The sequence below is a fragment of the Homalodisca vitripennis genome, chromosome 5 (genome assembly GCF_021130785.1).
Source record: "Homalodisca vitripennis isolate AUS2020 chromosome 5, UT_GWSS_2.1, whole genome shotgun sequence".
Lineage (NCBI taxonomy): Eukaryota > Metazoa > Arthropoda > Insecta > Hemiptera > Cicadellidae > Homalodisca > Homalodisca vitripennis.
Genome location: NC_060211.1, coordinates 178727599 through 178741042, shown reverse-complemented (window position 1 = coordinate 178741042; position 13444 = coordinate 178727599). Strand labels below are relative to the sequence as shown.

Sequence of the window (13444 nt, the reverse complement as noted above, 5' to 3'; positions counted from 1 at the left end):
ATGTGGGGAGTAAGATATAGGATAACCACAGAGAAAGTTCCTTGTTACTTCACCACATTGCAAGTCACCTTGGACCCGAATACATGTGGACATTTCCGGCCCATTTCTGGGTAAATCTTTTGTGACATCATCTATTATTTTGGATAGTGAGAGACCAGTAACAAATTTAGTATGCCAAACCTAAATGGATATCTTTTTGGACTAAACTGTTCACAATTGAACCTCGGGAGCTGATGATCCTATTTTCTTAGCTGCTCCAACACTTCTTTCAGTTCACTTCTGGTCACGTTTCTTCTGCATTTTATGCGGATCAGATCATAAATAAACCTCGCTGCCAACTGAAGTATTAAACCATTAAGCAACCTTAAAAAAACTGTTTATTTTCAATGCTATAAACAAAAAATTTCAAGAAGAATAGAAAAACATACAAAATAAAATGTATGCTTAGCGTTATACTTTAGAAAGTATACACCAATTTGTATTTGGTATGACACAATCCAATTTTGTTTCTGAGAGTTATAATTTAATACATTTACACATTCCTACAGATTTGCGGCATTTCGTGAATAATATATAATAATAATATATTTCGATATAATACACTATAAATATCAGTTTATATATAAATATACCAATATTCCTATATATGGCGTGATTATAGCAATTTAGATGGTACGGACATATCCGTTTGCCGCACTTTAAGGGTTAAGACAACAATTGTATATGGTTATGAACAAGATTCTTATCACTGATGATCAAAGTTTGACTAAAAATGTAAAGAGGTTACTCTTAAATCTGTTAAGAAAAATTTTGAAAAGTATTTTTGGTTCTCAAAAAAGTTTATGACTCAATGTTGGACTTTCAATCTTTTTCGTACTGGTTACAAGGATAAAATAAATAAAAAACTGAACAGTCGTAACTTACTTGAGTGTTCGACTACGAATGAAGTCCCGGGCAGTATTGCCAAGAGTGGAGAGAAGCACAAATGCTCTGTGTATGACCAACGGTCGAGTCTCTGAAACTTGGAATCTCTTTACCAAAGGTGACCAGATCTTGTGGACTATTGGCAGGAGGTGATCTTCTTCTGACCTCAGCACCAACACTCCCTCTGTTAAGATCTGTGGACAGGGGACAGGTTATTTACCATTGATGTATTGTGGAGAGTGACAAGCAGCACAAAGGCTCCGTGGCGAGTTGACCAGATCTTGTGGACTATTGGCAGGAGGTGATCTTCTTCTGACCTCAGCACCAACACTCCCTCTGTTAAGATCTGTGGACAGGGGACAGGTTATTTACCATTGATGTATTGCGGAGAGTGACAAGCAGCACAAAGGCTCCGTGGCGTGTTGACCAGATCTTGTGAACTATCGGCAGGAGGTGATCTTCTTCTGACCTCAGCACCAACACTCCCTCTGTTAAGATCTGTGTACAGGGGACAGGTTATTTACCATTGATGTATTGCGGAGAGTGACAAGCAGCACAAAGGCTTCGTGGCGTGTTGACCAGATCTTGTGAACTATCGGCAGGAGGTGATCTTCTTCTGACCTCAGCACCAACACTCCCTCTGTTAAGATCTGTAGACAGGGGACAGGTTATTTACCATTGATGTATTGTGGAGAGTGACAAGCAGCACAAAGGCTCCGTGGCGAGTTGACCAGATCTTGTGGACTATTGGCAGGAGGTGATCTTCTTCTGACCTCAGCACCAACACTCCCTCTGTTAAGATCTGTGGACAGGGGACAGGTTATTTACCATTGATGTATTGCGGAGAGTGACAAGCAGCACAAAGGCTCCGTGGCGAGGTGACCAGATCTTGTGGACTATCGGCAGGAGGTGATCTTCTTCTGACCTCAGCACCAACACTCCCTCTGTTAAGATCTGTGGACAGGGGACAGGTTATTTACCATTGATGTATTGTGGAGAGTGACAAGCAGCACAAAGGCTCCGTGGCGAGTTGACCAGATCTTGTGGACTATTGGCAGGAGGTGATCTTCTTCTGACCTCAGCACCAACACTCCCTCTGTTAAGATCTGTGGACAGGGGACAGGTTATTTACCATTGATGTATTGCGGAGAGTGACAAGCAGCACAAAGGCTCCGTGGCGTGTTGACCAGATCTTGTGAACTATCGGCAGGAGGTGATCTTCTTCTGACCTCAGCACCAACACTCCCTCTGTTAAGATCTGTGGACAGGGGACAGGTTATTTACCATTGATGTATTGCGGAGAGTGACAAGCAGCACAAAGGCTCCGTGGCGTGTTGACCAGATCTTGTGAACTATCGGCAGGAGGTGATCTTCTTCTGACCTCAGCACCAACACTCCCTCTGTTAAGATCTGTGGACAGGGGACAAGTTATTTACCATTGATGTATTGTGGAGAGTGACAAGCAGCACAAAGGCTCCGTGGCGAGTTGACCAGATCTTGTGGACTATTGGCAGGAGGTGATCTTCTTCTGACCTCAGCACCAACACTCCCTCTGTTAAGATCTGTGGACAGGGGACAGGTTATTTACCATTGATGTATTGCGGAGAGTGACAAGCAGCACAAAGGCTCCGTGGCGAGGTGACCAGATCTTGTGGACTATCGGCAGGAGGTGATCTTCTTCTGACCTCAGCACCAACACTCCCTCTGTTAAGATCTGTGGACAGGGGACAGGTTATTTACCATTGATGTATTGCGGAGAGTGACAAGCAGCACAAAGGCTCCGTGGCGTGTTGACCAGATCTTGTGAACTATCGGCAGGAGGTGATCTTCTTCTGACCTCAGCACCAACACTCCCTCTGTTAAGATCTGTGGACAGGGGACAGGTTATTTACCATTGATGTATTGCGGAGAGTGACAAGCAGCACAAAGGCTCCGTGGCGTGTTGACCAGATCTTGTGAACTATCGGCAGGAGGTGATCTTCTTCTGACCTCAGCACCAACACTCCCTCTGTTAAGATCTGTGGACAGGGGACAGGTTATTTACCATTGATGTATTGTGGAGAGTGACAAGCAGCACAAAGGCTCCGTGGCGAGTTGACCAGATCTTGTGGACTATTGGCAGGAGGTGATCTTCTTCTGACCTCAGCACCAACACTCCCTCTGTTAAGATCTGTGGACAGGGGACAGGTTATTTACCATTGATGTATTGCGGAGAGTGACAAGCAGCACAAAGGCTCCGTGGCGAGGTGACCAGATCTTGTGGACTATCGGCAGGAGGTGATCTTCTTCTGACCTCAGCACCAACACTCCCTCTGTTAAGATCTGTGGACAGGGGACAGGTTATTTACCATTGATGTATTGCGGAGAGTGACAAGCAGCACGAAGGCTCCGTGGCGAGGTGACCAGATCTTGTGGACTATCTTGTTCTCCTTCTAAGGGGCGGCCTATTACCATGCACTTAAGCCTCAAGACTTTTTTGCGCACCCTGGAAGTATAAAATGAGGCCAACCAGTTTAAGGTTTCAGCAGTTCTACAAACCTCAGAGAAGAATCGGTCATGTCCTACTGGGGAATTCAATTACAACTGTCCAGACTACCATAGATGGCGTAGTGTTCCCTTGCTTTTGCAAGACCGTCATAGAATAGGGGTTCAGCAGTTTCCTCCTGCCTGTTATTAAACGGTCTACAGAGTGGATCCTCATGTAGAATGCTGACTCTATGAAGATGCTTCTCCAGGTGACCATGTCCCTTAATAAGACCCATAACACGAGAAGACATTGATCTACTTAAGAAGAGAAGACTTTAGGACCATTCTGCTCATTCTCAGACCCAGATGTAGCCACCACCTTCTCCCATGTTCTCGCGCTGAACCCACTTCAAGGCTCCATTGCCTTGTGGACTAAACAAAGGATCCCACAGGATTCACCTAGAAATACCACAGAACGGTTGAGGTACTGTCATGTTAGATGATGAGCCCAAGTTGGCCAGGGAATTAGCTATTTCATTCCCAGAGTTCTCATATGACCAGGAACTCAACAAACAGTCGCATTATTGATTCCTTCAAGGGAAGAAAAACGACTTAATAGTAATCCCAGACATGTTAGGAGTTGAACACATTAGAGTCCAACACCTTTAATGTTGCCTGGCTATTTGTGAAAATGCTAATCGTTTTAATCCTATACCACTATGAAGATTCTCACAAGCAAATTCTATTATTTATGGGTGTGACTTCTGCCTGAAAGACCTATAGGGACCACCAGCTCTATGGTCTCACTCCCACAATTCCATTGCCTCTGCTACTTTTTGTTTTAGGACATGCGTAAACCATTCAAGCTCCGCTGGTAGAAGAGGTTACTTTCCCTCTGACCAATCTCAGACAACAGTCCAGAGTTGCTCCTGGCGCACTTAGAAAGGTCCCAGTGATAGCAAGGCAAGCCATCCTTTGGATGGTAACCAGACTAGCTACCGCCATCATGACCTAAATTTTTGGTCACCTGTAAGAGCAAATCAATTTCCTGGATCTCAATGTGATGTGTGTACAAAATAAGATGATTTAACAATCAAACATATCTAAACCAATAAAATTTGTTCACACATAACAGCATTGTGGTCCAGGACCAAAACATACGGCCAAATGTGGCTGCCCTTCATACCTCCTCCCACCAATAGCCTTCCTGTTCTCTTGGTTACCATGGGAAACGCTAACACTGGTTTTCTCACCAGTCCCCAACTTTGCTGGTGCGTGACGTGTTGTTTGTGCTGTTGTTTCTGTGCAGTGATCACTTGTGTTCATTCTCTCCAGTTGGACTTCATGTGATGATTTACCAGTCAGGTATTACTTGAACTGGGTATATTATTTAAGGTATTTTTGTACTTGCTGATGCAATATTGATTTGACTGAATATAACACTGACAGGAAGTTGTATGCTGCTTTGACTCCTACAGTAACAGGCAGACCATTCTTAACCAAGCAGAACCAACTGTCACATCAAACCACCTGTAGTGACAGGTCAAGGTCAAACCAGCTGTTGCCTGTTGGCCACCTGACTTTATCTCTGACCCTTTGCGTCTTCTGCTCTGACCTTGTCTGCTATGTTTACAATGTTTTGTTTACATTCAGACTTTTCAAACATATACTGACTTTTTATTACGACTTATACCCTGTATTAGTCACATTTTTCTAATGACTAATTTTAAACAAATTTATTTAACGGGTATTTATTATTTATGCATTTAGTTATCTTGTGAACTTAGTATCAGCTGTGAAAATGGCCAAATATCCATGTGGAATATGTGAGGACAATGTAAGGTCAGCTGGAATCTTATGTACAGGTTTTTGCCATAAATGGATCCATTTTAAATGTGCTGAATTAACCCTGCCTGATGTAAGGATGATGGAAAAGGAAGACTTGTTAGGACAATGGACATGTTCAAAATGTAATTTAAATTCCACTGATGACGAAAATGTGCTATCAGGTAAAAATGTGATTGGTGAAGAAATCATTGAACAGTTAAACTGTTCTTCACTTGCCGAAGAGATAAACAAGTCCATTTTGCATGAGAATGAAGAATTAAAACAAGAACTTCATCAGGAAAAAAATAAAAGTTCTCTCTATGTACTGGAACTTGAAGACAAGTTGAAAGGCTGTGAAGAGAAAATTGAATCAATGAAAACACTGTTTCATGATAGAGAAAAGGAGCTTTCAAAAGAAATAACATTGTTGAAGCAGAAATTAAAAAGGGAAAAAATAGCAAATGAAAATATTATTTTACATGCTGAGGAGGAGATCAGTAACAGTTTGAAACAGGACTGTTTGCAATCTGGAAATTGTATGAGGTGTGTGATTTATAAGGAAGAGACTAAAAAAATGCTTGAAACAATACAAACACTGGAAAGTATAATTAAAATCTTACAAAGGGAAAGTTCTGATCAGCAAAAACAGTATGATCCTTTGAGTCCGGAGAAATTCACCTGTCTTAATTGCTTTCCCCCTCTTAACAATATTAATAATAAACAAAAACCTCCTTCTGTTGATAATAAATGGCAGGAAGTGTCCAAAAGCTCTTGTCGGAGGAAACAGCGATCATTTGGAGTAATTAAGAATGTAGCGGATTCGGACTTCACTTCAGAGAATTCTTTTGCAGTGCTCCAGAATGACTCTGAATCAGAAAAGTCTGATTACTATGAATGCACTATCACATCCAACACTATCAGTACTCCATACGAACGTCCACAGTCTTTTACCCGGCAAAAAACTTACAAAAAAGTCTCGTCTGCTCATCAAGAACGAAGAGGTCATATTAATATAAGAAAGAATAACGGAACTAAACAAAAACTGCTTTTATGCGCCGATAGCCATGGCCGTGATTTAACATTTCACTTAAATAAACATCAGCAGCAACTTAAAAAACACACTAAGTCATTGGAAGCTGTCGGTTTTATTAGGCCTGGAGGTTTAGCCGAGCAGATTTTGAACTTTGACAACATTGATGGTGAAGAACTGGGTCCTGATGATGTGCTGGCCATTGCATGTGGGTCTAATGATGTTTCCCGAAATGAAGCACAAAATGCAATTAATGCAATTAAAGAAACAATTGTAAAATATAATAATTCTAGAGTAGTCTTAATGGACTTACCCTTTAGGCACGACTTACAAACTTGGTCATGTGTTAATGAAGAGGTTAGACAATTTAATAAAAAGCTAGAAACTATTAGTCAAGAGTTCCCCAATGTCTATCTGGTTAAGCTTAGTAGAGCAGACAGACACGTGCATACTCAGCATGGCATGCACTTAAATGTAAGAGGGAAGCACTGGCTTGCAGGACAAATTTGGGAGGCATTGGATGAGACCAAGAAGATAGAAGTGTCCACGACCCAGGGAACTGCTCCACAAGAAGTATGTGCCAGCAAAACTGATGAGAGGTCACCTAACTCAAACGCTGCTGATGGTATCTGTGCTACAGCCTTCACTTCAGGCTCTGAGCCACTCATGGATGGGGAAAAGGAAATGCCGGCCTCTTTGGGAAACTGTCTACTGACAGATCCAGCTGCACCACCATAGAGACAAGCCTTTATTCACAAAGTGTGAACTGTTGTAGAGGTAACCAAGGCCTTGGTTATCAGAAGTCTGGTAAAGATATGAGGGTGTCGGATAACAATAATGACATTCCTTTCAAAAGTAAAGCTAACTGTAGGAAATTTATAAGAATATTGCAGGCTAATGTACAATGCATACGTAACAAGCTACTTGAGCTTGAACATGTGGGCGAAAGTCATAAGATAGATGCAATTTGTGTTTCGGAGCACTGGATGACAGAAAATGAAATTGACTTGTTTGTGCCCAGTGGATATTTGCCTGCAAGCTTCTATTGTAGAAGAGAAAAAAAGAATGGGGGGTCGGGGATTTTCTTAAAAAGTAGTATAAAGTTTGAAGTTTTAGATTTTAGTCAGTATAATGCGGAGTTAGATATTGAGTTGTGTGGTGTCAGGCTGATTGAACAGAATATCATCCTTGTAAGTCTTTATAGGTCTCCTCAGGGCAATCTCAAAGTTTTTTTTGACAATTTTGAATTGGCAATGAAATTAATCTTTAAAAAAAACAGCCTGGTGACAGTCTGTGGTGACTTCAACATCGAAATGGCGTTGATTGATCAAAATATTTCTATCAGTTTCTCTAATTTACTCAGATCTCTAAATTTAAACTGTACTGCCAAGTCTCCAACCCATGCAAAGGCATGTATAGATAATATTCTGGTCAATTTCTCAGAGGACTTGTATAAAAATTGCAATATGGAGTATCAATTTGCCGATCATAAATCTAGCATGATTAATATTTATGTAAGACAATTGGAGAATAAGAATTCAAAAGAGAATATGGGTAGTATTAAATTTGAGTTAAGAAAACAAAATGCGGCACAAATAAATAAATTTATTATGTTTTTGAAGGAGGAAAAATGGAATGAATTGGATGAAAATATGTTATTGAACTTAGGGGTAGAACAACTTTTTAAGAAATATGTAGACTTGTGGCACTTTAGCTCTCCACTAATCAGTAAAAGTAAAAAGAAGAATATTAATAGTAATAGGAAAATCAACTGGTATAATGATAAATTGGCAGAAGATAGAAATGTTATGTTAAATTTTTTTAATGTTTATAAATGCCTTAGAGATAGGGGGTCAGAGCAGACACCTGTAGCCTACAACGTGTATTTAGCTTCTAAAAGAACTTACAGGTCAAATCTGACCACCGCAAAAAGGCAAGCTTATGAGCAGTATATAGAGACATCAGCTAACAGTTGTAAGGCTGCTTGGGAAATAATCAATTTGGAAAAATCTCCTGCTTCTTCCAAAGATATTTACTTAGATCCTGAACTTACTAACCAGTTTTTCCTTGATTCAGTCACTGAGCTCTCAAACAATCTGCCACAGAATAATTCTCCTTTCATGGATTTATTGGGTAATATTCCTGTTCCTCCTAACTCATTTCAGTGGAAAGAAATTAAACCAGATGATTTAGTTAAAATGGTTTCTAAACTCTCAAATTCCAAAAGTATGGACTATTACTGGTTATCTAACAATATAATCAAGAAAACCATCCATGAAATCAAAAGGCCATTGGCTATTGTCTTTAATAAATGTCTGGAGGCGGGTTTTTTCCCTGACTCTTTAAAAGTGTCAAAAGTTATTCCGATTTACAAAAAAGGTGACAAGGGCAAGCCGCGAAGTTATCGTCCAGTTTCTATTGTCCCCATTTTCTCTAAAATTTTGGAAACCATCATGCACCAACAGCTTTTTTTGTATTTTGAATATTTCAATCTCCTGTCTGAATCACAATTTGGTTTTCGGCCAGGCAGGTCCACAACTTCAGCGGTGTTGGAGGTTGTTAGTCATACCCTTGTGGCCTTCGAGAGGAGGGAATCAACGGCTCTATCTCTCTTAGATTTAAGCAAAGCTTTTGATTGTGTCCCCTTTGATTCAATCATTCAAAAACTCAAATATTATGGTATTTCTGAGAGTGCTTGTCAGATTATTACCTCTTATCTATCGGATAGAAAGCAGTTTATATCTATTAAGGGGTGTAATTCTTCAATGAAAGAGGTAACAATTGGAGTCCCACAGGGGTCTGTATTGGGACCTTTCTTTTTTACTGTAATAATTAATGACCTGTCAGTGAACTTAAATGTAAACTCAGTTATCTATGCGGATGACACGTCTCTTTTCTCGAGTAACCGATATCTGGACGTTCTTCAAACAGAGATTGAAAATGCTCAAACCGGAGCATTAAATTGGTTCACCTCCAACAAATTACATTGCAATCCAGAAAAAACTCAAAATCTGTTGCTGAGTTTAACATCTAAAGAAAAGCCTCATCCTGTAAAGTTGTTAGGCTTTGTTATTGATTCGAAATTGACCTGGGCTCAGCATGTAAATAATGTGTGTATAAAAATCTCGAGAGTCAGCTATTTACTATGGAAATTAAGAGCTTTAATATCAATAGAACATCTGAGGTCTTCCTATTTTGCACTGTTTCAATCACACTTGTCTTATGGTCTAATTCTTTGGGGTCATTCTTCTGGTGTATCGGATATTCTCATCATACAAAAGAAAGTCGTCAGAACACTGTGTGGAGCCAGGTATCTTGAACACTGCCGACCTTTGTTCATCCAAGCTAAAATTCTTACAGTGATCAATTTGTACATCTACCATATCCTTATCTACACTAAAACTAACTTACATTTATTTTTCACTAGGCAGCATTTTCATTGCCATTTGACTAGATTCAGCCATAAGCTTGACTTGCCGCAGCATCGCCTATCAAAAACAGGCTCCTCACATCAGGTAAATTGTGTCAAATTTTTTAACAAATTACACGTTTCGGCTCATGACACTCCATTATCTAATTTTAAGCACAAATTGACCACCTGGTTACAGAATAATCCATTTTATTCTGTAGAGGAGTTTTTACAAACTGATGTTTGCCTTATCTTTTAAGCATAAGTAGCCTATTTATCTGTCTAATTGTTCATTCATGAAATGTCTTATTTATGTATCTTATTTAATAGCCTGTTTTTAATGTATAAATGTGACTGTGCCTATTTCATTGTAATGATCAATGGCAATAAAGTATTTGACTTTGACTTTGACTTTACATGAAGTTTGAGAGGCAGTTAATTGTCAGATTGTTTATGTGTCGAGTTTTTTCATTTTTATGTATTAGAAGTTTAACATTGGGAGATGCATCAAAGAATTGATGAACTAATTCGTCTACTGCGCACTATATGCTAGGTTCTCTGCTTAACAAGCATGGTGAAATGTAGTTTTAAATACACTACAGATTTTCAGAAAATAAATAATGATTAAAGTTGGATCAAATAAGTGCTTTCATTATTGACATTAAAGCAATATCAACCTGATTTTTTGCATATATGAAACTTGGCAGAATGAACTCAATATTCAATGTGTTTATTTTATTGGCTACTGTCAATCATGTGCAAGTACTCGGAAGTCCCAATTACATGGTGGTTTACAATACAAAAACTGTACAAACCATAAATGAGCAATCATCTGAAATAAACATTGAGCGTACAGGGCTCTCCATTTTGAAAATTAAATAAATTTAATTGCTATTTACAGGCGTATAATATAGATTTTAATGTTTTTTACCACTCTCAATGAATGTTTTCTTTCACTCATAAGACCATAGTACCACACCATAATATGTGGGGACTTAATATAATTTTTTTAAGATAAAACTTGTAGGAAAACAAAAATTAGTTGATTTACTAGGTTTTAACTATTATGACACTGCTGTAAAGGAATCCACTAAAATAACTTCTCATAATGCTACTCTGATTGAAAATATAATAACTAACTTGCCAATACAAAATGTTATAAAGTCGCAAGTTATAAGAACAGTTTTTCTGATGATGACGTTCAAGTTACATAATTTGTTAATTCCAGTAAGAAGTTAATAACTGAAAGCGCAACTATAACTAAGTTTTTCTGATAACAACTGGAAATACTTTTTAAAACTCGATTTAACTCAGAAACTTGGAATGATATTTATAATAGTAATATATAATGAACAAGTAATTATTATTTACTAATACATTTAACTATTTTTATAACTTAGCCTTTCCAATGGTTAATCTTAGGAAAAAAACTAGTTTGAATTGGATAACCAAGGAAATAAGAGAGGCCAATCTTGATCTTTACTATGTTAAGTCACTTCCTAGGAATTTAGTACTTATTGAGGATGCTACGAGTAAATATAAACTCAATAACAGTCTTGTAAAGAATACAAAAGCTAAGTTTTAGGATGAACAAATTATGACCTTGGACAAAAAGTTCAAAGCTTTGTGGAATGTTGTTAATGAAACAGTACCTCCAAAATGTAATAAAAAATAAATTTAAATATGGACTTATTGTAAATGGATTAAAATCAACTGAAGGCAGCTTGTTAGCAAGCACTTTTAATACCTATTTTTCAAGAGTAACCACGGACATGGTGACCAGTACTGGAGGTGTGGGATGTTGTGAGACGGCTGAGGAATAACTAGGATGGACAGTATCCGTGTTGGTGTTATAAATCATCTGTGCTTGTGCCTCCCAGCTCAGTCAGCAGCGAGGTGTCAGTATTGGAGGTGTGGGATGTTGTGAGACGGCTGAGGAATAACTAGGATGGACAGTATCCGTGTTGGTGTTATAAATCATCTGTGCTTGTGCCTCCCAGCTCAGTCAGCAGCGAGGTGTCAGTATTGGAGGTGTGGGATGTTGTGAGATGGCTGAGGAATAACTAGGATGGACAGTATCCGTGTTGGTGTTATAAATCATCTGTGCTTGTGCCTCCCAGCTCAGTCAGCAGCGAGGTGTGGGATGTTGTGAGACGGCTGAGGAATAACTAGGATGGACAGTATCCGTGTTGGTGTTATAAATCATCTGTGCTTGTGCCTCCCAGCTCAGTCAGCAGCGAGGTGTCAGTATTGGAGGTGTGGGATGTTGTGAGATGGCTGAGGAATAACTAGGATGGACAGTATCCGTGTTGGTGTTATAAATCATCTGTGCTTGTGCCTCCCGCCTCAGTCAGCAGCGAGGTGTCAGTATTGGAGGTGTGGGATATTGTGAGACGGCTGAGGAATAACTAGGATGGACAGTATCCGTGTTGGTGTTATAAATCATCTGTGCTTGTGCCTCCCAGCTCAGTCAGCAGCGAGGTGTCAGTATTGGAGGTGTGGGATGTTGTGAGACGGCTGAGAAATAACTAGGATGGACAGTATCTGTGTTGGTGTTATAAAAAGGTGTTTTTCATTTTCGTATTGTTTTCACCCATTTAGTAAATTCAAGCTTAACCCATGGCATTTATCCATCTATATATAAAATAAGCAAACGCATACCAATCTTTAAATCAAGTTTTAAACATCAAATAGAGAATTACAGGCTAATCAGTATCCTATAGGTATTTTCAAAAATCATTGAAACTCTTATGTGTAATAAACTTATCTAATTTCTTCAGCCACAAAACATTTTTAGTCCTCACCAACACGTGTTCCACAAAGGTAAATATTACGTCATCTGCAATTTTTAATTCCATTATAACTTCTTTCGTTGAGAAACTGTACTCGATAGGCAGGGTGTTTGACTGAGTCAGGCACGACGTTCTGCTGAGTAAACTTGAGGCATATAGTATTTGAGAGTGGACTCACCTACAACAACTCATTGCAACATTTTACTGCCACCAAATTTCTTGAGCTGCACTTGGATGCTCTCGGCTACCTTGCTCAGGTATGTAGCATCCGGGTCCTCATCGTGGTGTACTTCTCGTATGTGGAGTCCATTTTAAGGTATGGGGTTATTTTTTAGAGTATGTTAGGTAACAAAAGTTTTAATAATTCAAAAATAGAGCATAAGAGCAATCAGAAGGGAATCTTGTAGGTCATTGTTTAAAAACTGAAACATAATGACGTGTGTGGTCTGGTGGTGTATGAGTGCTACATGTTTGTCAGAAATAATCCCACTCTGTTTACTGCCTGCGCGACTTGCCACTCGTATTCAACAATGGGCGCACAGCGGCTGACAGAGCAGCAACATATGAGTACTTTTTTCAAAAAGGGTCACAGTACATATGTACTGCAATATACAACAAGCTGCCACCAAACATAAAAAATAAGACAGGTCCTTACACTTTTAAAAGAATTATAAAAGAGAATTCTGTAACAAAAGGCTTTTATAAGAAGGAATTTATACAATGTAAAATATTTTTTTTAGATTTATTCCTACCATGATGTGTTTAATTGTATTATAATTTTTACTTAATTAGTTATACATATAAAAACAGTAAAATGTATTCCTTATTCTTAAATGTTTACAAAAACTGAAACAACATTTCATCAAATAAAACTTACAATTTTAATTATTTAAGACATAACAATCACCTAAATGGCCTGCTTAAATGTTTCTGAAAATTCAACTATCAGTATTATGAGTGGAACTTAATTGCCAAAAATTAATAATGTTGTAATCA

General features: G+C 38.8%; 1 protein-coding gene across 1 annotated transcript in view; it reads right to left on the bottom strand.

Moving 5' to 3' along the window:
* LOC124363753 (TELO2-interacting protein 1 homolog) overlaps positions 1–13444 on the bottom strand; it is a 127879-nt gene that overhangs the window by 28506 nt on the left and 85929 nt on the right. The window contains exon 20 of the mRNA XM_046819014.1: positions 925–1118. Within this exon, the coding sequence (XP_046674970.1) occupies positions 925–1118 (194 nt within the window). The remainder of the gene's footprint in view (positions 1–924; positions 1119–13444) is intronic.